This window comes from Papilio polytes, unplaced genomic scaffold (genome assembly GCF_000836215.1).
Source record: "Papilio polytes unplaced genomic scaffold, Ppol_1.0 DF824124.1, whole genome shotgun sequence".
Lineage (NCBI taxonomy): Eukaryota > Metazoa > Arthropoda > Insecta > Lepidoptera > Papilionidae > Papilio > Papilio polytes.
This window is the reverse complement of record NW_013525080.1, coordinates 317,974-342,519: the sequence shown is the minus strand read 5'-3', so window position 1 is coordinate 342,519 and position 24,546 is coordinate 317,974. Positions and strand designations below refer to the sequence as shown.

The 24,546-nt window shown below is 33.3% G+C and overlaps 2 protein-coding genes across 9 annotated transcripts in view; one reads left to right on the top strand and one right to left on the bottom strand.

Moving 5' to 3' along the window:
- Positions 1-8,181, bottom strand: part of LOC106099398 (tetratricopeptide repeat protein 39B-like) — a 60,085-nt gene extending 51,904 nt beyond the window's left edge. For all 6 annotated transcript variants that reach the window (XM_013277936.1, XM_013277935.1, XM_013277941.1 and 3 more), the window contains exon 1: positions 8,009-8,181. The gene's annotated coding sequence lies outside the window, so the exon portion shown is untranslated. The remainder of the gene's footprint in view (positions 1-8,008) is intronic.
- A 1,948-nt stretch (positions 8,182-10,129) lies between these two features.
- LOC106099407 (zinc finger protein 271-like) lies at positions 10,130-22,014 on the top strand. 3 transcript variants are annotated; one of them, XM_013277958.1, is made up of 15 exons: positions 10,130-10,448; positions 11,661-11,816; positions 12,259-12,349; positions 12,770-12,865; positions 13,409-13,554; positions 14,062-14,191; positions 14,789-14,892; positions 15,640-15,732; positions 16,748-16,873; positions 17,738-17,958; positions 19,046-19,144; positions 19,911-20,065; positions 20,704-20,787; positions 21,111-21,289; positions 21,690-22,014. In XM_013277958.1, the coding sequence occupies exons 1-15, from the start codon at positions 10,296-10,298 to the stop codon at positions 21,804-21,806; spliced, it is 1,950 nt and encodes a 649-aa protein (XP_013133412.1). In that variant the 5' UTR covers positions 10,130-10,295; the 3' UTR covers positions 21,807-22,014. The 3 variants fall into 3 exon arrangements, with proteins under 3 accessions (XP_013133412.1, XP_013133411.1, XP_013133413.1); XM_013277957.1 differs by having other exon boundaries at positions 12,767-12,865; XM_013277959.1 differs by lacking the exon at positions 15,640-15,732 and having other exon boundaries at positions 12,767-12,865.
- The last annotated feature ends 2,532 nt before the right edge of the window (positions 22,015-24,546 follow it).

Sequence of the window (24,546 nt, the reverse complement as noted above, 5' to 3'; positions counted from 1 at the left end):
ATGGCATGAAGGAAGTGAATTGTGGACAAATATCGGCGGTGTATTTAGTGATATTAACCAAATGGTTGTCACTGTGTCGATAACAAGGAGCTTCTGGGTCAATAATCATTTAGTGCGTAAGAAAAGTGTAACTATTTTCGACTTCTTATTATTCTATTTTGTATCCTTAGTTACAAATTACTTGATCCGTGACAACTCACAGAACATCACTTCAAAGTAAATCATGGAAGAATTCACTATTTTGTAAAAATTAATATTTTGTTACCTACTATGTCAATTGTCTTTGTAAAAATAATTTCGGATTCAATTGTTTATTTACATTATATTATAACTTTTCTATGCTATTTATACTTTACTTCTATGTTCCTTTAAATGATAATAAAAATAGTTATACGCCATTGTGTTTTTCATTACCTGAATAATACCTTATACCCGGACACATTGGTGTCCACTAACGAAGTCACAAAATCTTTTGTTTTCGAAACTAATTCAATAGTTGACACTAACTGTAACCATAAAAAGTCACTAACGTCTATCATGACTGAACTGAACAAATCTGAACATGAACTACTATTTAAGCTAAAAGTTTAAAATCTATATCTATACTTATAAAACAAAGCGTAAATACACACTTTGTTATGAAGGAGTTCAGAAATAATAATAAATAATATATTTTTGAATAATCATTATTTTCTTCAACATACTTTCATGTCAATCACTTACACGCTTTAGGCTAAATATTTTACGCTATTAACCTTAGGGGACTAATAAATCAGATAAAACAGTCATAAGGGAAAGAGACAAAAAGTACAAGCAATAGTACTGCTATTAGAAGAAGCAATATTGCCATGGTAACGGTAATTGTTAGCTGACGCCAAAGGTCTTCTTTGTCACTTGAGCAAAAGATTTTTGATATTTGCAACTGAACGGACTGTAAGCAAAAAAAAAAAAATTATATCATGCGGAAGAAGCCGCACGAGAATCTCAATAAAGTATTAATTTTTGATAAAAACCGTTTTCTTGCATTATAATGTAACATTCATTACCGGATCACAACGTCCCTACTGAGGGGCTACCCTGAGTAGGCCTTAGTCAACTGAGCTGGCCCACTGCGGGTTGACTTCACACATATCTTTGAATTTCTTCGCCGATATATGCAGCTTGCTTTACGATGTTTTCCTTCGCCGTAAGAACGTATCGTAGATTATGTACCTATGAAATTTTAAAACCACATTGGTACATGGCGGGATTCGAACTCAGGACATGTATATTACAAGTCAATTACCCTTGTGTCACCGACACTCTAACAATATAAGTTACTACTACAATTAAAATTACAATATTTCACTTTAGGTATATTTTTTTAAATAACCATAAATATTATAGATTACATGCGTTCGTTTATTTCAATTAGGTAATTAGTTGAAACGAATAGGTCTTGTACATAAATCGACCAGTTACAATGTCTTAGTTCACCAAGACAGAATAATATCATGTCCGATTTGAAAAAGATACAAAAGCCCTGTCAAAGATCGTCCTTCACAGATATCAATAGAAGCGATCAGCTCTGATAAAGCAATAGATAGCAACTCAAAGACGCTCATAAAACATTCTTAGCGCCACTTATCTCTTCATAAGATATTCAGTTTAAAGTTATTAAATTAATATTATTTTTTATGTCCGGAAAAAGATGTTAACATATTTTAGCAGACTGCCAACGAGGGTAATATTGTCGATCGTAAGTATGTTTTATATAGGTTTGTATGGTATGTTCCATTGTAACGGTCTGGAGCCTAAACTACTAAACTGATTTGATTCGTCTTCAAATGTCGTAGTTATATCACATCGACATAAAACATGTACAGTGGCCGTGAGAATTCAAATTCTAAATGCATTAATCGCTTCTATTACATAAGGAAAAACAACCTAATTCTACCGTTTTCATATGCTATTTTATTTTTAAATGTCTTAAGTTAGTCATGAAAAGTTTAAAGTAAAATCTAACAAAATTGCTTAAGAACTACTTAACATTGACTTATTTTTTATTACATCTTATTTACTTTTGTAACTCAATTATTAGAAAATAACATTTAACAGACAAAGAACTGACCATCCTTTGTTCTGGTGTTCCAAAATGGCGGCCAGCATCAGCGAGGTCCCTAGCAACAGCCGCTTCAAAATTTGCATTCAAATATGGACATAAACAACAACACCCTAAGTTGCATTTCTGCACCAACACTTGTTTTACCGATCCATCATAGCTGCACAACTCATACCACTGTCCTTCGCCCTACGCCCAGGACAGAGGGGTCAAATATCGTACATGGAATGTTCTAGAACCCCCCCAAAACACCCACTCGGGAGAGGACAAATGACGTAGTTAGATGAAATTTCCCCGAAGCCTCCCCAGCACCCACTCAGTACGTAGCGGGCAAATACCATATATGGAATTTTCCACTACCCCCCCAAACAGCCACCTCAGTAATCACGCACCTGCGCAAATCTATCAGTTCGAGATCGATAAAATTGCGTGGTAGCCCTACGGAACCATTAAAATAATATTTAATTTTTTACATCAAACTTTTCAAAAACCTCCAAATTAACCCAAATTAGGGGTACGTGCTTCTTGACGACAGACAAGATACTACTTTATTAAAAAATCCTTTCAAGTTACTTGAAGTTACCCTCCCCTCTTTTACTTGAAACACTCTTTATAATTCCGAAGTAACATTCATTAAAATCATTTTATTTTCCTTTAAATAACATGCTAAGCGCCTTTTAATAGAGAATGGTTCTGTTTTCCTAATTTTTCGAAATACCCACAACTGTTTTGAGGTTAGATACGCCTTTTATTCTATACTAATCTCTCTCTAACTGTTTAATAAACACATATTGTATTTGTTTTGTAGCAAATAAAACGGTAAACATTTTTTTTATTTCAGCATTTAGTTAGGTACCCCATATTAAGGGGATCTTTTTTGTACTTTGTAGTGAAACTTACTGTGTGTTAGTGAACTTATTGTTAAGGTAGGCTTGACGTATATTTTTTTTTAATTCAAAACCATATTACGGATTCTAAATCTAAAATTAAATGGTATAAAACGATTTTATTTGGTTCCTTTAGTATGACAGTGATAGTACCTCCCAATTACATTATTAATAAAAAGTCAAAAAGCTAAAAACCATCATTCGATGAAAATGTGATAAAATAAATAATATTATTAAATTTCAAAACCTTTCGACACAGCGTACGTCGTACCCTTTATACAGCGCATGCGTCAACCCCATCTTGTTAGGTCTTAAAATAGACATGCCCTAGGGGTTGAGGGAGATGAAATCAATAATACCGAGCTTGGCGGCCATTTTGAAACTGTTCATCTACGAACAAAATATGTATAGACTGACTGCCACCCTCAGATTTGTATAAATACAATTCTCATACTTAATTATAATGAGACCCTTAACGCAGAATCAGTTTGAATAATCGCTAAATGACTGCTGAGTAGCAACTCAACTCTGAGAGCGGTAAGGAACGTGAATTTCAATATTCGCAGGGGTCTTAACTGGTTTAAACAAGCCACTTATAACACTGCTTAACAGTAGACGGGTAAGTCTACAGTGGTAGAGCCTGCTTTAACATCTTCGCACGAATGGGCCGGCTCGTCCGGTGTATTACCACGACCATACAGAAAACAGGCGTGAAACGGAAGCAATTCCGCGTTTCGTCTGATGAATGTGGTGCCTGAGGCCTAATTTTAGTCCCTATTTTTAATTAATTTTAGTTTGATTTGACGGTGGAGGAGACGCATAGGAAGGGAAAATTTCCTCTTTATGCGCGTCTCCTCCGTCAATGAAGGGTAGGCAACGCCATCTGCAATTGCGGATGTTTATGGTCAGCGGTCGCTTTCCATTTCCGTGGATTCAGGTGGCCGCTTGCTCGTTTGCCACCTTATATTATAAAAAAAAAGTACGAATGTGACCTATCTATTCTTGTTGTAATCAGTGAATTATTATGTTAATTCCTTTTGCGCCATTCTTTATACTGCAATGTATACTTAAAACATCTGCGGTGTCCATCTGGACAGTTGATGATATTTTATAAAAACATAATATGCGCGCTTCGTTCTCCATTTCTTATAGATGTGACCGTTAAATCGCGTACGCCTCCCGTTTTGTAATTTGCCTACGCAAATCATAAAGACAGGAACAGGAGTGTATCAAAAAAATTCCAAATAAATTTACGTGTTACTTTAACACTGTCTAAAAGTGATTTTTCTTTTATTGTCTTTTTCTGTGCAGCCAAAAGAATCGCGTAGCTCGACAAATGTGAAGCAATGAAATAGCCATAAGCGCCAATAGCCTAATGGTTTGGTTTACGGACTAACTACCTTGCGATCGAGGGTTCGAATCCCGCCATTCGACTATAGTCGTGAACCATAACCATATCCTAGCAGAAGCCTAAAACTTAATTGCAACGGTTAAAGGTAACATTAGTAAGTTAACAAAAATCTACTAATATTTTTTAAGAAAAAAATGAAGCACTTTCACAAAATGCTGTAACACACTTAGGCAAATTACAAACGTACAGAATACATGGTTTGCCGGTGGCATAGAACATAGGCTGCACAGGTTGCATCGGAGAAAGCGACGCGCCCATCTTGCTTTCACTCGACTCTAAGATTGGGTCATACGTCTCATAAGTGTACAGCATTCTTGCAAATCATACCGTAAAATAGTAACACGCCGCATGAACATTTTATAAATATAAATGCGGAACTTTGATGGATATTTTTTAACACATGACTCCCGACCGATTAAAGGCATCCGGATTGATTTTGAAACAGATGTTACGAACTTAAGTGCACAGGCTTATTCAATATTTATTTAAAAACTAGCTGTTCCCGTGCGACTTCTTCCGCATAATATTAAGAAAATTTTATTTTATTGTTTACATGTGTCAAATTGTCAATTCCAAATGTCAAAAGACATAACATGATGATAAACCATAACAACCTTGCTTCGTGATGTTGGCAGCAACTTATGGTCTCTTTTCCACATTAGGGTTTTTATCCAAAATATTTACCCCCGAACATTAATGACGTGAAAACATATAGTCTAAAGCGTGACGTAAGTGTAGGGCTTTTTATTAAAAAAATAACTATTCAAAAATATGCTGTAATTGCTGACATCTTAGGCAACAAAGAAGTGTGTGTTTACGCTTTATTATAATAGTATAGACTAACGGTCGCCCGGGACTTCTTCATTGCGTTTTAAAAAGTAGCCTATCAGGTACAGATGATGTAACATCCCGATTTATAAGACAGGAACAAATTATATTTTAAATATCATGTTGATATTAATCTCGACAACAAATAATTCTGATGTAAAAGATAAGAAATGTATCCGACCGAAGCCACGAACAATAGACGGTGTACATTTTATGATTAGCAAGAGGTCATTAAAACCTGTTTGGTTGGGAATTTAAAACTGGCAGTCGCCATAATTCATACTTTTTTATATCTATACTAATGTTATAGAGGAAAGATTTGTATTTTTGGATGTATTGAAATAACTCAAAAACTACATTAAAAAGCTACATCATCGCCGATATGATTTTTTAATTCCACGTAGATAAAGTCTCAAGCAATAACTAGTTATTGATGTTTCTAAATGTATCTTTTCATTTACTTGGCCAATAACAATGATGGCAAAAACAGTTCCCACATTGATGTGGGTTCGTGTTAAAATTGCATTTCCGTCTTGAGATAATCCGAACGCAATCATTATATTACAGTCGATATCGGATGAGGCGTTAAACAGGATGCAACATCACTTGATACGGATACTGAATATTATGTCAATTTAAATTTGCAATGACACTATTCTCACAGTGCACAATATTGATGCATTCACCATCTCCCCTGCCTTATCCTACTCCCGTAGGATCAGCGCACCGGGTTTTCGTCCAAATAACTCTATCATACGTCATTTCAGTCATCACTCCCTTCTTGATCATGTCACCTTTCACGCAATCCATCCATCTCTTTCTAGGTTTACCTCTACCGGTATACCCTTTCATATTCATAACTAACGCAATATTGAAGCAACTAGGCTTATGGATGAAACAAAAGGTTCCCGCGGAAGACCAGCACTTCAGATACTTCAGCTACTTCAGTCAGTAACACCAAAGCTAAGCAAGGACCCAAAACGATCAGCAATGCTCATTATTATTATTTAACTTTAATAACAATTTTATTATTTTGTTTTAAATTACTTCGTGTCCTGTTTGTTTTTTGTTGTTTCTAGTTGTGTTGTTAAGGATTACATGTTATTTTATTTAAATTAGCTTTCACCCGCGACTCCGTCGGCGTGGAGTTTAAAAAACAAAAGTGAGTAGCCTATGCATTCTTCCAGACTGTCCTGTATCTACACCAAATTTCATCGAAATCGGTTAAGCCGTTTAGGTTATCAACTGTAACAAACATCAATCCATCTATCTAAACTTTCGCATTTATAATATCAGTAATTAGTAATATGACATGTATAATTTTCGACTTCGTCCGCTCGGAGTTAAAATAACTCACATAAAAAAAACGTATCGACGAATTGAGTACCTCCTTCTTTTCGGAAGTCGGTCAACAAAACAAAGCAGTCTTTGTTTAGTTGACTTGCAGAAGATGACGCAGGATACATACGCAGGATGAACGTTCTCTTGTTTCGGGGGCCAACAATTTGTGACGCTGCGCCACGGAGTTACTAAACATATGTGTACTCTACGTCTATGCGAACATAATACGTCGTAGTAACATCCGTTTAAACTTTCGCATTTCAAATTATACTAATTGCAGACTAACAATTAAATTCAAATATTTTATCTATGTCGTATGTAAAAAAAATGTCGATAGTACGAGTTAAAGGGAGTCATCAGCTTTTAGGTTAAATTGAGGGGTGATACGGTTGTTTTAATTCCTAGTACCGATAAGGGTAATGCTTTTCGAGTGTATGTTGGTTTGTTTATATATATGTGGGTTTTTATATATTTAAATTTAAACAAAACGACTGAACTAATTTTGAGTTGTTATTCGATTAGTCTTCTTCCCAGGATTGTCATAAGGTATAATATTCGGCACAAAATACATAACTTATAGTGAACGCAAGAATTTATGTACAAAAAAGGTCAAAAATCGACTTAAATTCGCACTTTCTATATTATATTCATTGTAAATTGTAAATTCTTTTTTAGGGTTATTTTAAGTATATTCTAAAATCAGACAGAGCTACATTATTACGTTAAGGTTTTACTTTTGATTGACGCTACCAGATGGCGCTATTTCATTAGTCAGTCGCGTTTTTAAAATTATAATATAAAAATAACCATTAATATGCATACATAGATTATGATGAAATTATGCTAGTTTGTTGAAAATGCACGATTTTTTAGTGTAATGATAATAATTTATTAATATATTTTTAATTACACTAAAAATCCGGTAAGGAATGACGCGAGCAATTAGGACGTCGATTCGAAGACAGAAATGATGCAGTCGTAAAAATTAGTATTGATTGCCATTTTTTTTAAATATCCATCGAAGTTTATCTGTGCTGGTATTTTTATTAATTAGAAAAAAATACAAAATAGTTTACACACTAGCGTCCACTTTGGTAACATGTGGATGTTTTAATTTATTAAAAAATAAATACCGAATAGTCCCCACTGAAGAGCTCGCAGTCTGCTAAATCGGTATTTAAAAAAAAAGCCTGTATTTTTATAATGAATAAATAAATATCATATCTATGTAGATAATGTTTTAATAGATATTTATTTTATATATATAGATATATAAGATTTAACAGAGTTGTATATCTGTTTTCATCTAGGGCATCTTATGTAGGCGATCATCTGCGCTTGCGCACTACATGCGCCACAGCTGATCTCAGTAAATTGTGATGTGCACTTACTAGTTAGTAGACTTAAATTAAAAATATTCCCTGTTCATAAAGTACTTACCGCACCCAAGCCTGCTACAATCACGATACCCCCGAAACATATATACTGATTAGCAAATTTATATCGTTGATATTAAGTAAGCTTCATCATCACATTATAAGGGAAAAAATCTACACTCAACACTCGCACTCACACCTTAGCGCATCCGAAGCATACTGAGGGTGTGCGAGAGAGATGCATGGAATTTGAAGTTTGTATGAAAACATGGACCGTCGGCTTTGACTGTCGTGACACTTATTTTGACTCATACAGTTATCCCGCTCATTTTCTTAAAGAAAATAAAGACCACAATATAAGTCATTACAAGTGCTACGGGTGTTGAAGCCCACATCGGTGATGACAGTTGCCATGGCAATGTTACCATGACACTTCTATCGATCGCTGACTTGGAACTACCCTGAGTTTAATAAGAAACTAAATATAATTCTACAATAGCACTACAGTTACACAGTAACACAAAGTCAGAAGATCAAAATTTAGTAAGAAAAATATAAATATATACTTTAAAAAAGAAATGACTCCAATAACAATACTCTTAAAATGTTGATAACCTCAAATGATTAGTGTAGAATTAAAAAAAAATAAGTGCTTTAATTTTTCGTATGTTAATGTTAATTGGATGCGGCATTCCAAAAAATATTTTCTGTTGTATAATGACTAGTTTGACAATTCCTTTGACAATTCAGTAGGATATGATAAGTAAAATCGATTTGAAATCTTTTCGATTTTCTAAGAACTAGCGATCGATAATTTCGTAAATACTATTTTGGAATTACCATAATACAAATGAAATAGTGTCTTTCTAAAATAATGTAAATCCTAAAAATAAATTAAAGGAATATAAACAAAAATTCAAGGCAATGACAAACAAAAAAAATAAGAAAAAGGTGTATAGTTTTGTTAACAGTTAATTGTGTGATACATAGCCGAATAACTATAATAAATAAAAGAAAATAACAATAAAACATAAATTTAAACATTTATTTGTTGTACTAACTTTATTGCAAGACCGATTCTCCAGTTTCTGATTGTTCGATATGCGAGTACTGTCTGACACAATGGTACCTTTCCATTAAGTACGACATTAATACTATACACAATTAATTTGATACTTCATAAGCAAAAACTAATTATAATGAACCTTATTCCTTACTAGCTTTTGCACGGACCTTCGTGTTTGTAGGATTAAAGACAAAGGTAAGTAGCATATGTGTGCTTCCAGACTATTCTTACGTCTATGCCAAATTTCATCGAGATCCGTTCAGCAGTGTAAGCTCTCTCTAACTCTAACTCTAACAAACATCCATCCATCCATCGGTCCATCTGAAATTTCGCATTTATAATATTGTTAAGATTACTCCATAATAAACAAGCCATGAAATTTGTTTTTTTTTCACTAATAATCAAGGTGTTTGCAGATATCTGAATGTTTATAAACAACATGGTTCTTGTCCTATTTCCAAAATATTTAGTTAAATCACAAACGAAAACATAAAGATCGGAAAAGATGTTTGAAACGTACTAAAAGGAAACACATTATTTCTGCGAAATTATTTCGCTGTAGTAAGTCTACAAAAATTGTAGACGTAGAAAAAAATAAATCGAAATCAATGTAACTATTAATTATTTTTTTGCTTTGATTTGAGGAAATACTTGGGAAATGTGCCTGCTACCACTGGTAACATTGCTGAAATGCTCTCTGGTTTCCAGGGTTGAATTGAGGTTTTTTATTTATATTATAGGGAAATTAATTCTGTCGAATAATTCAGATTGTACTATGTAGTATGCAATATGTATTTTCATAATGTCCGATAATTACCTACTTCGTCTATATGTATTTCTAAAATACTTCCACGAAAAAAATCTCGATTTACTATTTTTACCAGCTGTGCTATAGTTTGTCCATATTATAATATTATAATCAATTATACAGTCACGTTCTTTATGAAAATATGAACTAAACAAGTGGATTTAAACCTTTCTATCCTAAAGTAATGCTCGGAAATGAGAATTAGCTAAAAGTTTTAGTAGCCAAGCCAAAACATTAAAAAAGTATACGAATTTTAGAGGAGTGCAGCCCTGGTATTTGCCTGCCCTCTATGCCACTCTATGCTCTATGCTTTTTCCCCATTTCAATTGTATTTGTATTGAAATGTTCTTGTTCATTTTGATTTGAGTTTTAATCAAATAATTCAATGTCTCATATATTTAAGTGTAATGGTTTTGAAGTGTGAAGTGGATAAATGTAGTTTAAAGATAGACAAGTGGTTTTGTTTTCGTTTTCAACATGAGCTCGACGAGCGTTAATATAGCAGACATTTGTCGAACATGTTTAGCTGCAGATTCCGTGTTGTATCCGATATTTGAAACGCATGTAGACAACCTGAGAGATGGAGTCGTCACTCTGGAACAGGCAATAACGGCAGTAACTGGAATAAAGGTATGTACTCAATATCTCATAACACAATGCAACTATTGAAGTTACTGTTCAATAGGTGAAGCAAATCGGCTCTTAGTTTAATTCAATTGGTATCTAAATAGCGTTATAATGTAGTCATCCAGCAGTTTGTGGCTCATCTGTACCCATAGTTATAATACATGACATTGAGCTGTGTGTGAATAATTTAGTTGTTGAGCCGCAGCTAAAGAGTTCCACACACTTTAAGCTGTTGAACCTGTTCATAGTTAATCTACAAATGTGTAATGCAGTAAAACAAGGCATAAGCAAAGTGTACTACCTGACAAAATTAAAACTTCATGTTACTGTCTATAATATCTCAATGAAACCACACCCAAATCGGTCCCTAGAATTTGAGCTTAGCAGCCAAATTACATTGTGTTCTGTGGTATTTAAAGGTTCAAAGTGTATCTTTTGTCATGTTTTCTGTAAATAGCTAGCTACAACATTAAAATCTTGTATGACTTCAACCTTGGAAATTGTTATACTCAGCAAGTCCAAAAGATACTCCTTCTTTTGCACTGAACTCTGTAATGCAAACACATTGGCTGTTAAGTATATACTAGCGACACCCCTGGCTTCACCTGCAAATGTGTGTCTGGTCTCTTATCTCTCATATCCATATTCCCTTCATGTTAATATCCTGTAAATTAGTATTATATGTTGTTGTTGCGTCCTGCTACAAGACCAGCAAGGAAGATGCGCAAAGGGGCCCTCTCGGATCTCGTCTGACCTCCTCACCCCACAGTATCATATAACTTAATTATGTCTTGTAACTTGTAACAAGCTTACTATTTTATTCACAAATGGAAGCCTACTATTTTACACATTTATACACATTGCTGATGTTTTGGTTATGTTTATAATCTGTGTTATCTTTGAAACTCACTTGGATTATATACTGTAAAAGGCAATTATCTACTCTTACTTCTCATGATAAAGGACATTTATTTGGAGGTCAGGTCAAACAATAATTTACACTACACTCCTAGCAACGCCCATGACTAACATATCAAAATAATGGTTGCGACTTGAAGGCTTCACAGAAGACAACTTACCAACATAACATAGGCTCTTAACTACTGAAACCAAATTGTTATGATAGTTATTTAGGAGGGTGTTTTTCATTGGGCTAATTGCCTTACCAATTGATTTTTATCAATCCATTAACATTTAACAAATTTTGTTTCACAGTTTGAGAGAAACGAAGGATATCCAGATAAAATATGTCAAAACTGTAAAGATGCTGCTGACAAAGCTTTCACATTTAAAAAGAAGTCATGGGATGCAGATGTATATATAAGCGATTTGTTAAAAAAAGAAAATGCAGAAGTTAAGAATGAAAAAAAGGTGTGTGTAGCTATCTCTCTTATTTATATCAATTTTATTATAGATTTTGACAGCTGTCAGTTTATTTGTACATTTTATAGTCTGTGTTGCCAAAGACGGGGTGGAAAGTACCTGCTGGTGTTACTAGTTTTAGCTTTTTTACTTTAATGCACCCTTTGTCACTAGCTTTGGGGTGGGGAGTTAACTGGTTTATTGTTGCAGGTTTTTGTCCATTTCGATTTTATTTCAATGCTAACCCCTTAAGTTTAAAATTGAAAATATGTATTCTATAATTTGTTGTTAGTGAAGTGCTTTTTATTGTAAAATTTAAAATTTGTAATCTTTAATTTGTTGTTAGTGAAGTGCTTTTTATTGTAAAATTGTAAGTGTGTAGTTGTAAAAATCTTTGAATATGTTATTCATAAATTAATGCCATGTTTTTAAATTACTTTCTTCTTTTTAGGATGATGTTGTTGTGAAGGTGGAATTGAATGATGCAGGTGATGATATTAACAACAGACTTGTGGAATCTGACAATGCTAGTGTTAAAACAGGTAAGATTGGTTCATATTAGTCATACTTATATTATAAATGCGAAAGTTTACATAGATGGATGTTTATTAGAGTTAGCAACCTAAACAGCTGAACGGGCTGATGAAATGTTGTGTTGATGTAGACGGTTGAGAAGAACACATAGGTTACTCAGTTTTTTTTATTTTATGCGGACGGAGTTGCAGGTGAAAGCTAGTTTGGTTAATAAATAAAATTTCTTACATTGAGCATAACTCGGGTTACAAATAAAAGAGGTAACACATAAGGTTATACAGTGTTTAACCTGAAAATAAAAGCATCAAAAAAAGATCATGCCATGTCCTAAGTCATCTGTCTATTTATAGCACAGTAAAATTAATATTATCACAGTTATTAGTAAATACTTACATTTTTATTTATGTATTATTTTTTGTTTTCAGAAGGTGTCAATACTGTGAACATAGAACCGATTGAGAGTTACACAGTTAGTGTGACATCAGATAATTTACAACCTTCACCAGATGTAGAAAACTTGACAGGTAAGACATATCTTTTTTAAATAGGCCTAAATATAGTTCCTTTCCTTGATCGATGATGACCTTGGAGATGAACAGGAAGGGGAAATATCCTATTTATGTGTGTGTCCTCCTTTGCGGATGTCTGGGCAGCGGTCACTTCGCCATTTCGGTGGTTTCAAGTGGCCGCTTGCTCATTTGCTACTTTGTAATATTAAAAAAAATCAAACTAGCAACTGATTACTTAAAATTAACGTATTCTACAAGATGGACAACCCCAATGCTAAGGGAAGATGCCAACCTTAAAACTATAATAAAATCATGTAATTTCTATTGTGAAAGAAATTAATTAGCGAAAGATTACCTCTGTTAGGCTTTGAGAAGAGAAAAATAACAAATGAAAGATCTTTAGTTAAGAGTATGGAAGGCTAGAAAGAGATGGATGAATGTGAATGATTAAGATGGGAGTTGATGGAAAATGGATTTATACGGATGATGAAAACCAGGTGTTAAGGATTGTATATGATGGTAGTAGTGAATTTATGTGATCTCAATCCATTGTTACAGTGAAATCAGATGCTTGTCAAACATTTTGTCCTCTGTGCCGAGTTACCTATAGTGATGTAGACGGTCTCACAAAGCATATGTGGGAAATGCACACTGAGATCATGGGCCCCAAGAAGAGAGGCAGACCAAAGAAGATCAGTACAGAAGTAAGTTACAAAAACTTATTTCAGACGTTGTTATTTTAATATATTTATTACTGAGTCTTACTACTAACTTCTTACTAGAGTATAAATACTAAAATTAGGATACATTTTTGTTAGACTGTAGTGTAAACTGCTGAATGTATCACTGACATTTGGCACAGATGTAGAACATAACCTGGAAGAACTCATAGGCTTACTAAGTTTTTTTAAATTCCGAGCAAACAGAGTCGCAGTTGAACGCTAGTTTATATATCACTAGCTATCGCCCGCGACTTCGTTCGCATGGAATTAAAAAAAACAAAAGCAACTATCCTGTGTTCTTCCAGACTGTCCTCTAGTTCTATCCCAAATTTTATCAAGAACCCTTCAGCTATTTAGGCTACAAACTCTAACAAACATCCATCCATCTAAACTTTCGCATTTATAATATTAGTAAGAAGGCAGATAACTAATATTGTTTCAATGAAAATGTCAATTGCCTTAATTTCTAAAATGATTAAATATTTGCAGTTTGTATTAAAAAAATTACTGGAAAGAGGACTTTTGAAGCCGAAACCGGAAAACCCATACGGATGTACGTTTTGCAATAATAATTGCGTAAACGAAGAAGAATTGATATACCATATCTCTACGCATACAGGTAAAATCGCGCACTGTTGTTCTTATAAGGTTCAGTTTATCAGCCGACTGCTGAAACGACATTTAAATTCCATTAAAATTTTTACGTCTGACTTTAGTAGACTTGCTTACCGTATAATTGGATTAGTTAAATATATTTTATACTAAGAAGATTTATACAAGAACCAGTAACTGAGTAGATTATAAATCTTGAGAAAAAAAAATGAAAAGGGTAAAAAGGCAGGGCACGCAAATTATTTAGGGCCTATCCCACCAAATTGTAAATTGTCTGATAACAATCGAATGTGCAAAATATGTGGTGGAAATATCGGATTTTATTACGGATTTTATTTTATTACGGTCCGTATGGAATTGAAAAAACAAAAGTGAATAGTCTATGTGTTCTTCCAGACTATCTTCTACATGTATGCCAAATTTAATCGAAATCCGTTCAGCTGTTTAGGCCACAAATTCTAACAAACATCCATCCATTCATCTAAACTTTCACATTTATAATATTAGTAAGATTTCACAGTGGCGTCATTTTTAAGCTATCTGAGCCTCTATCAGCCAGTGGTGGGACAGGCCCTAAGTCTAAATTGTAATTGTATAATTTCAGAAAATGTTTACTATTGCTGTGTCTGCAAGAAGAAATATATGAGCAAGAATTATTATGATACACATTTATGTTCGGAAGAGAAAATGGAATCGGATATTAATGCTGTAAGTATTTATGTCTATACTAATATTATAAAGAGGAAAGATTTGTATTTTTGTATGTATTGAAATAACTCAAAAACTTCTATGCCGATTTAAAAAACGTTAACATTCACCGTTAGAAAGGTGTTCTATTTGTAAGTAACATAGGCTGTTTCTTATTATTTTTTAATTTCACGCGAACCAAGTCGCGGGCGAAACCTAGTTTATTAATACGATTGTTAAGTGTAGACTTTCTAAATAAAGTTATGAACATTTTTAAAAATCCACTAAAACTATTTGATTGAATATGTACAATGTAGTACCACAGGTTATTTGATTTAAAATATTACAATTTATTACAAATAATCTCTACAAATATTATAAACTAGCTGTTCCCGTGCGGCTCCATCCGCATGGAATTATGAAAATTTTATTTTACTGTTTACATTTGTCAAATTATCAATAGCAAATGTCAAACTGACATGACATGGCAAACCTTGACAATCTTGTTTTCTTTAGCAGCAGCTTATGGTCTCTTTCCGACATTAGGGTTTTTATCCAAAATATTTACCCCCTAAGTTTAATGGCGTAAATATAGAGCCTTAAGCGTGACGTTAGTGTAGAGCTATTTATTAAAAAAAATATTCAAAAATATGTTGTAATTGCTGACATCTTAGGCAACAAAGAAGTGTGTGTTTACGCTTTATTATAATAGTATAGATAGATAATGTTATTGAGATACATAGGTTAATAAATTAATTTCAATTTCAGAGTGAGTCATCTTCAAGGCAGGCTACGAAAGAACAAGACACTTTCCTTTATGTAACAACTCTTGATGTGATGCAAAGCAGAAGTACTGAAAAGGTTAATTTGAAAAGGGCTTTAGCTTATATATTTACTAATTCAAATAAATAATAACTTTTAAAAATGTACCAAAGCTTTGTTGCCACTGTCGATAAAAGTACAATCAGGGTATTTGTTGGTGTGCCATTTTCAACATTACTTATTTGAATGTTTTGTACAACATATCTAATAGATAGCAGTTTTAAATGTATGATAATTGATTTTTTAATATCCCACTTTTAGTACTTACTAAGTTACTTAGTGGGATAATAAGATTGCTGACAACTAGAAATTAGGGTGCTCTAAAAATAAAAACAGAAAATGTTGAGCAATAAGAGTATATGATAATTTTAATTACTACAAGAATGTATATTCGCAATCATTAGAAAAGTAGTTAGTTAAAGAAAATCCATATGAAGGTTCTAGTGTAACCACAGACAGTATAAGATGTCAGCAATCGTTATATTTTTCAACGTTTTTTTAATAAAACACCAACACTTTTAACATGATATTTATACGCTATTAAATTTAAGGGGAAAATTGAAAAAAAACCTGCATGCGAGAAAAGGAAAAAAACTACAAACCAATAGTAGTACAGAAAAAAAATACCATGATAATGGTAATTGTTCGCTACTAACAAACGCCTTCGTTGTCATTTGAGCATATATATTTTGAAATTTGCAATAAAAAATGTAAAAAATTAAAAGTTTTTATAATGTAGCCAGTAAATGAAATTTCAAAGATAAGGGAGAGTTTGTTTTATTACAAAAAGCAACACCGCTAAAAGTGTCGACTGTACAAGATTTTATGCCCTTTATTATAATATTTATGCAATTTCCTTGTCTATACTAACGTTATAAAGAGGAAAGATTTGTATATTTGTATTAAAATAACTTAAAAACTACTGGGTTCATTTTAAAAATTCTTTCACCGTTAGTAAGGCGATTTATCTGTGAGTGATATAGCTTATATATTTTTAAAATTTAACGCGGAAGTCGCGAGCCACAGCTAATTTTGAATATGTATGTTTTAATAGGGTGAGTGTGCACTATGGCGTCGGTGCAAGCATTGCAGCGTGGTGACGTCAACACCCAAGGAACTCGCTGACCACATCGACACAAGACATCCATACCATTCGCTTAAATGCAAGGATTGCGATAAGGTAATCTATACTATTATAATAAAGCGTAAACACACACACACTTCTTTGTTGCCTAAGATGTCAGCAATTACATCATATTTTTGAATAATTCTTCTTTTAATAAAAACCTCAAAACTTACACCAGGCTTAAGGCTATATATTTTCATACCGTTAAACTAAGCCATTACTAACTAATGTGGGAAAGATACCATAAGTAGCTGCCAACATCAAGAAAGCAAGATTGCCAAGGTTTGTCATGTTATGTCATTTTGACATTTGCTGTTGATAATTTGACAAATGTAAACAATAAAAGCATATTCATAATTTCATGCGGATGAAGTCGCACAGGAACTTTATTAAAAATAATAATTTACACAAAATGTATGTTTTTTGTAATACTGCGTTTGTAGTTTGTCATGTCATATGAATGAAGGTGCTATAAATTTAACGTTATTAATACAAAAGTCTCGATAGATGTTTGTTAAAAGGTATAGGATACCTAGGTATCTTTGGTACTGAGGTATAGAATTATTCGAATCTTGATGAAAGACACAGATGTAGAACATTCTGAAGGAACATTTAGGCTATGTACTTAATTTTTTAATATTTCCACGCAAACGGGGATGTTAAAAAAAAATTTAACATTGAAAGACATCCAGATTTCGCGAAGATGATGTATTTGCCTTGTTGGTAACGAAAACTGCATTGAAAAATATTTTCTCTGTCTGTCAGCATCCGCGTTTGTTTTGGGCAATCTCCGAAACAGCTGTACCGATTTTGACGGGACCCTGACTGAAAGATATCTCATTCACTCCGGATTGCAATAGACAATACTATTTCCACACATGGACTATATTTTAAATTAAACTAAAAGTTATTTTATAGGTATTTCAAACGTTAAGCGCTTCGCGTGCCCACCGAATGCGTTGCGCGAACGTAGAGCGTACGTACAAGTGTCCGTCCTGTCCGCAACGGTTCACACGCGAGGTGTTTCTTAACAAACACATACTGGGTCGCCACGTCGGCCAACAAGCATCCGTAGACTTCCTATCTACCCCCGCAGGCAGAATCTACCAGTGCGATACATGCAAACAACACTTTCTCAAGTATGTATAGAATATTGAAATAATTTTTTAAAATCTAAAGTGATATAACACTTATAAATTGTAGACCGCTTTAACATCTTCGCATTGGTCTCGCCCGGTGTAATACCACGACCACACAAGACAGGCGTGAAGTGGAAGCAATTCCGCGTACAGTCTGATGAGTGTGGTGCAGGAGGCCTCATTTTAGTCCCTTTCCCTTTTCACTATTTTCTTCAGAGGGTGGGCAGGGAAAGTGTATTTGACGGTGGAGGAGACCTATAGGAAGGGAAAATGTCCTCTTTGTGTGTGTCTCCACTTCTGTCAATTTAGGGTAGGCAACGCATCTGCAATTGCAATCCATCCGATTCAGGTGTATTATAAAAAATATATACATATAATAAAGCGTAAACACACTTCTTAGTTATGTAAGTCATTCTCAATTTTGAATAAAAATTTATACTATGAACACGCTTTCGGTTACATATTTTCAAGGTATTAAGCTTAGGGAGTAAATTGGGAAAAAACTGTCACGAGGGAAAGGGACAAAAAGTAGATGTTAATAGCAAGGTTGCCATGGCAACGGTGATTGTTGTCCAATATCAAAAGGCTTCGTTGTCAACTGTCCATTTGAAATTTGAGAAATGTAAGCAATAGTCCTTATAATTCACTGGAACAGCTATTAATCTTACTTCTTACTTCTTACTAATATTATAAATGCGAAAGTTTAGATGGATGGATGGATGGATGTTTGTTAGAGTTTGTAGCCTAAACGGCTGAACGGATTTCTATGAAATTTGGTATGGATGTAGAGGATAGTCTGGAAGAACACATAGGCTACTCACTTTTGTTTTTTTTAATTCCACGCGGACGGAGTCGCGGGCGAAAGCTAGTGTATAATAAAGCTGTAATCTATTAACTAAATTCTCACACAGACTGACAGAACTCAGGTGTGAAGAATAAATTCCCAATTAGTTGATCAGTTATGTTAAATAGAAGTGAGGATTTTCTTTCTTTAAGTAAATTGTAAAATATAAATTTTACACAGTTAAAGTTAATTTAAGAGCAAATAGGTGTTATATAATAAATGTATTTTATATATATTTTTCAGGAAGAGTTCACTGACAAAGCACATGAAGCATCACAACGCTGAAAAACCCTTCGAGTGTCAGATATGCAACAAACGGTTCCTCAGGAATGACAATCTGAAGTAAGTGTTAAAATTATTTAAACATATATATTTTACATCATAACTCAACTCACAGGCATACTATGTACTTCATCATCACCAGCTCAGTATACGCCCCCACTGTGGGGCTCGGAGCCTACCCTAAGTTAGGGTCACTAGGATTTACTCAAACACGCTGTCCCACTGTGGGTTGACTTCACACATATTTGTTCGCCGATATGTGCTGCATCACGATGTTTTCCTTCACCATAAGAACGTCGGGTAAATTATGTACATATGAAAATTCGTATGTACTTAGTATTCCAAAAATTTTTAATATTTGTATTAAAAATATTCATACTTTTTGTATGGTATTGTAAAACCTCTTTTCATATTACTTAAAATGAAATCTAGTGGTAAAAAGTTGCTAAAATACCACTTAACTATAAACGACTAGCTTTAGCCCGCGACTTTGTCCGCGTGGAAAAAAAATAAAGCTAAGTAGCCTATGTCTTCTTCCAGACTATGCTCTACATCTATGCCAAGTTTCATTAATATCCGTTCAGCCGTTAGGCTACAAACTCTAACAAACATCCATCCATCTAAACTTTCGCATTTATAATATTTGTAAGGTATAAAAATCTTTACAGTTACTAGTTTTCGCCCGTGACTTAATCCGCGTGGATTTAAAAAAAATAGCGTATGTGTTCTTACTATATTTATGCCAAGTTTCATCAAGATCCGTTCTATTTAAGCTACAAACTAAACATCCATCCAAACTCTTACATTTATATATTTTTTTTATTAGATCTCACATGCGTGTCCACGGTATCGGGAACCGTAGTACAGCGACGTCGCTGTGTCTCTACTGCGGGAGAAGTTTCACATGCTCCTCAAACTTCATAGTACATATGCGTCGACATACCGGAGAGAAACCATATAAATGCGACTTTTGCGGCAAAGGTATGTATTGTTAAAAATCGGGCAACACTAAAACAGACGTCCCATCCCTATCTGACAGCTGTCAATGTCATTCACGCTAATTAGTACGCTAATTTTTAAATTTATATTAATTCCCTAAACGTACTAAAGTCCTTTGTTAAATCTTACTATATGGTGAATGACAGTTTTCTTTCAAACAAATCTAGACCTACAATAATCTTAGTTTTTGACATTGATAAGTGCGCCTCCTAGTTTTGCGAATGATTTCCAAATTCTTTCGAAATTCACCCATTTTAAAAATTAAAGTTAACTATATTGAACCCTTAATGCACCATTTTTCTTTTTAAATACCATAAATTAAAACGGGTAGTATATTGAATATCGATTAAGGGAAAAAAAAATTCAAAATAGTCTATTATCATTATGCATTTAGGGGTTAATTTTTTTATACTTCCGTATAGTTGTTAGACATTGGTTAATAGGACGCTCTCAAGATGACTTTGTGATTTCACAAAATTGACATCTGTCATATTATCCTTGTACTTATGTGTTAAATTAAGTAAAATACTATTTGTTGCATTTTTAAAGGTTTTGTAATATCCCACATCTTTCTCTAATGTTTGAATAAATTCGTGTTGTTTAATATAATTGTCTTTCAGGATTCCCGCGCTCATCAGACCTCCAGTGTCACAGGAGATCGCACACTGGTGAAAAGCCATACATTTGTCAGATATGCGATAAAGGTTTGTATTGTATTGTACTATTTTGTCAAGTGTATTGCCGTATTTTATTACTTTGCCAAGTGTATTGCTGCATGTAATTATTTTACCTAGTGTATAATTCCTGTATAATTATATTGCCAAATGTATAATTGCTGTATAATTACTTTGCCAAGTGTATATTTGGTATATAACTACTTTGCCAAGTGTATAATTGCCGTATAATTCCTTTGCCAAGTGTATAATTGCTATATAAATACTTTGTCAAGTGTATAGATGATGTATAATTACTTTGCCGAGTGTACAATCGCTGTGATATTAGTAACATTGTGATTGTTGTATTCCAGCGTTCTCCCGCAGCAACAAACTGACGCGTCACATGCGCGTGCACACCGGCGCTAGACCGTACAAGTGTACGTACTGTGAGAAAGCATTCTCACAAAGTAACGACCTCAATCTCCACGTGAGGCGACATACCGGCGACAAGCCATATGTATGCGAGATATGCGGCGATAGATTTATACAGGTAATATTTTTTTTAAATAAGATCTTTGGACCTAAATGTTGTTGACAAACTATTTTCTATATGTATGCAAAATTTTATTCAGATCAGTGAAACCGTTTACCAGTTATTTATAGTAAAAAGGAGTATTTGACTCGTTTGAAATTAGGAATTTAGGTTACACTAGTTATATCCTATAGCTTAACAGCCATATTATGCAAGTTTTATTTTATTTTTATTCCCTATGTTTTTCATATGACAAAGCCCTTACTATTGGTTGAGAATTATTTGTTAGTTATACCAATCTATTACCTTTTTTTATTTATTTGTAGTTTTGTCTCTTTATTTTGATTAAATTTGTACTCACTCTTTAATGTAACTAATATTATAAATGCGAATTAAATTTATTGTGTTTTTATTACAGGGTACAGCGTTACAGAGCCACCGTCGCTCCCAAGGGCACTATCCGGCGAATTCCGGGGAAGTACCGCTGCCTCCCCTCCCAGTAGATACCCCGGCTAGTGGGTCTATCTATAGATAGCATGAGGACTCAACTCCCCCCACGTGTCCACCACCCTGGGAGAGCCCTCGCACCCCCGAGGCAACTATCACTTCGTTCGCATTCTTCTCGCAAGTCGAGTCTTCTGATTAATTTTACTGTGTTATTTTTGGAAGTTTTTAACTAATAATCTTCGAAAATCCTACTAATATTATAAATGCGAAAGTTTAGATGGATGGATGGATGTTTGTAAGAGTTTATAATCTAAACGACTGAATGGATCTCGATTAAATTTGACAAAGAGGTAGAGGATAGTCTGGAAGGGCACATGGACGGGCGGACGGAGTCGCGGGTAGAAGCTAGTTGTAAATAAGAATGTTAAGATAGATGGATGGATTGGCATAAATGTATAGGGTAGTCTGAATGAATGTGTAATTTTTTTTTATTTTATGCAGACGGACTCGCATGCGAAAGATAGTTGTAATAATGTATATGAACTAATTTAGAATAATAAGATGCATGTAATCCCAAGAAATCTGTATATATAAATGAAAAATATCATTTTTATTAGGATAAGCAAAATAAGACAAGCAAAATAATCAGTAGCCAACTCCCTGATTATCGGCTGACGTTGCAAATATGACCATCGATTGACGTTTTTAGGTTATCTTATAAAATATAGTGAAATTATAAAATCATTTGTTTTATGAGAAATTGTATCTTAAATATTGAGTTCTTGTGTAAAGTTTATCTTTGAAAGTTTAAATGTAAAAATCTATGTTGGTTTTTATATAGGACAGTATATAAGAACGCTGTCCGTACATAACTAATGTAAAATCATGTATAATTTTAGCTTTTAAGGATCTAATGTCTACTAGTTTTTAGGGTTACCAGTAAGAAAAAAATCCTAATTTAGAAATTCTCTTAACTTGGTAATAACAAACTGTATGCAATTTGCAATTAATGACACGAGGGTCCGTAGTTTAGTATTTATTATATCTACACAAATTAATATTTAGAAATCAAGCTAAGATTTAATGTCCTTATTCATTATTTTGTTCAGAATTAACAATGGCAGTAAGTTAGCATAGACATAGTCTTAATAGAAAATAAAACTACATTTTTAAATACATTTCTACAATTTACAATAATGGCAACATTTATTTTGATAGTTTCCAGTCCATAGACATACAAATACATAGATGCATAGATAGGCAAATACGTTTCTAAGGTACTAAAATGGCAACATTTATTTTGTAAAATTGTAAGAATTACTTGATATATAAGATCAACATTTGATTGCTGCTTTTATGCCTGATTTATTTTATTAATTAATTAGCTATTGCTCGCGATTTCGCCCGCGTCAAATTGAAAAATATAGCCTATGTTACTCACAGATTAATTACCTTTCTAAGGGTGAAAGAATTTTTAACCCTTTTCTTGTTAGTGTATCTGTAGAGATACATCAATTTTTTTTCTAAACACTTTGGGTCATCAAGGTTAAGTGCTATGAATATTATTTTGATATTCGAAAAAATAAAATTCTGCCAAGTTAAGGGTTAAAATCGGCGCAGTAGTTTTTGAGTTATTTCAATACATACAAAAATACAAATCTTTCCTCTTTATAATATTAGTATAGATATATAAACAATAGTAGTATTCAGTAGTTTGTAAATCATTATTATTAGAACCATAGTCAGTAATTCTGTAATTTAAACGATTTCTAATATATCTGTCGATTTAATCTCTTGTATAAACTTGTAGTGTTGTTTATAAGAGTAAGGGAATATTCCACCAAATTGTAAATTGTCTGATAACAATCGAATGTGTAAAATATCGGATTTTGTTCTATCTCACAGTGACGTCATAAGCTATCTGAGCCTCTATCAGAGAGTTGTGGGATAGGACCTGATTGTGGTCGAATTTAGTGTAAATGAGATATTTACAGTCATATGACAAATGTTAAATGTCTATTGATTTATTTTGAATCATTTCAGTGTTTAAATTATTGATACAAACATGTCTGAATTTAATTAAATCTGTAATTTCAGGATTATGAAGGTTCACTTTACATTGGTTTGTTATATCTTTTTTTATTGAATTCGATTATGTGTAAGGTATCGTATTTTTTAATTCGATTCAATTATTAAATGTAATTTTCAAATCGTAGATGTTTTATGATAATAAAAGTATCTTTATTTATAAATTTGTTTTATTTACTTATTTATATTATCGTGAGCTTTCACTGCTGGAACACAATATTAATGAGGGATTACATGGATTTTAAAATGTCCCAGCAGTGAAAATGCACATTTATTTAAAATAGATTAAATTGTAAATGTTAAAAATTAAAAAGTTATATTATTACATTGAAACAACTGGGTGTTTGTGTTTATTTTAAAATTATAACAACTTTAGTAAAGGAATTTATTATCTCAAACTAATATACAAACAGGCATATTGTACGTCGAATACATAGAATATATGCTTAAATTAGTGTAACTCTACTGCCGTGACACTTTAATATAGACGGACAAATTATTTGACCCGGTAAACAGCTCACTAGCGCCCTCTTTATGTCATTTTTATGACAAATCAATAACAACGCTCACCAAAACCGACGTCTGTAGTTACTGTTTTGTCAGATTGAAAGAGATAGCATGTGTATGTCTCGGCAGTAAATTCTAATATTACAGTACTAACTAGCTTAAATGTATAAAAAAACTTATAATTGCAATCTTAGTTGAATAAAACAAAATGGATTTAGAGCGGGCGCACACCT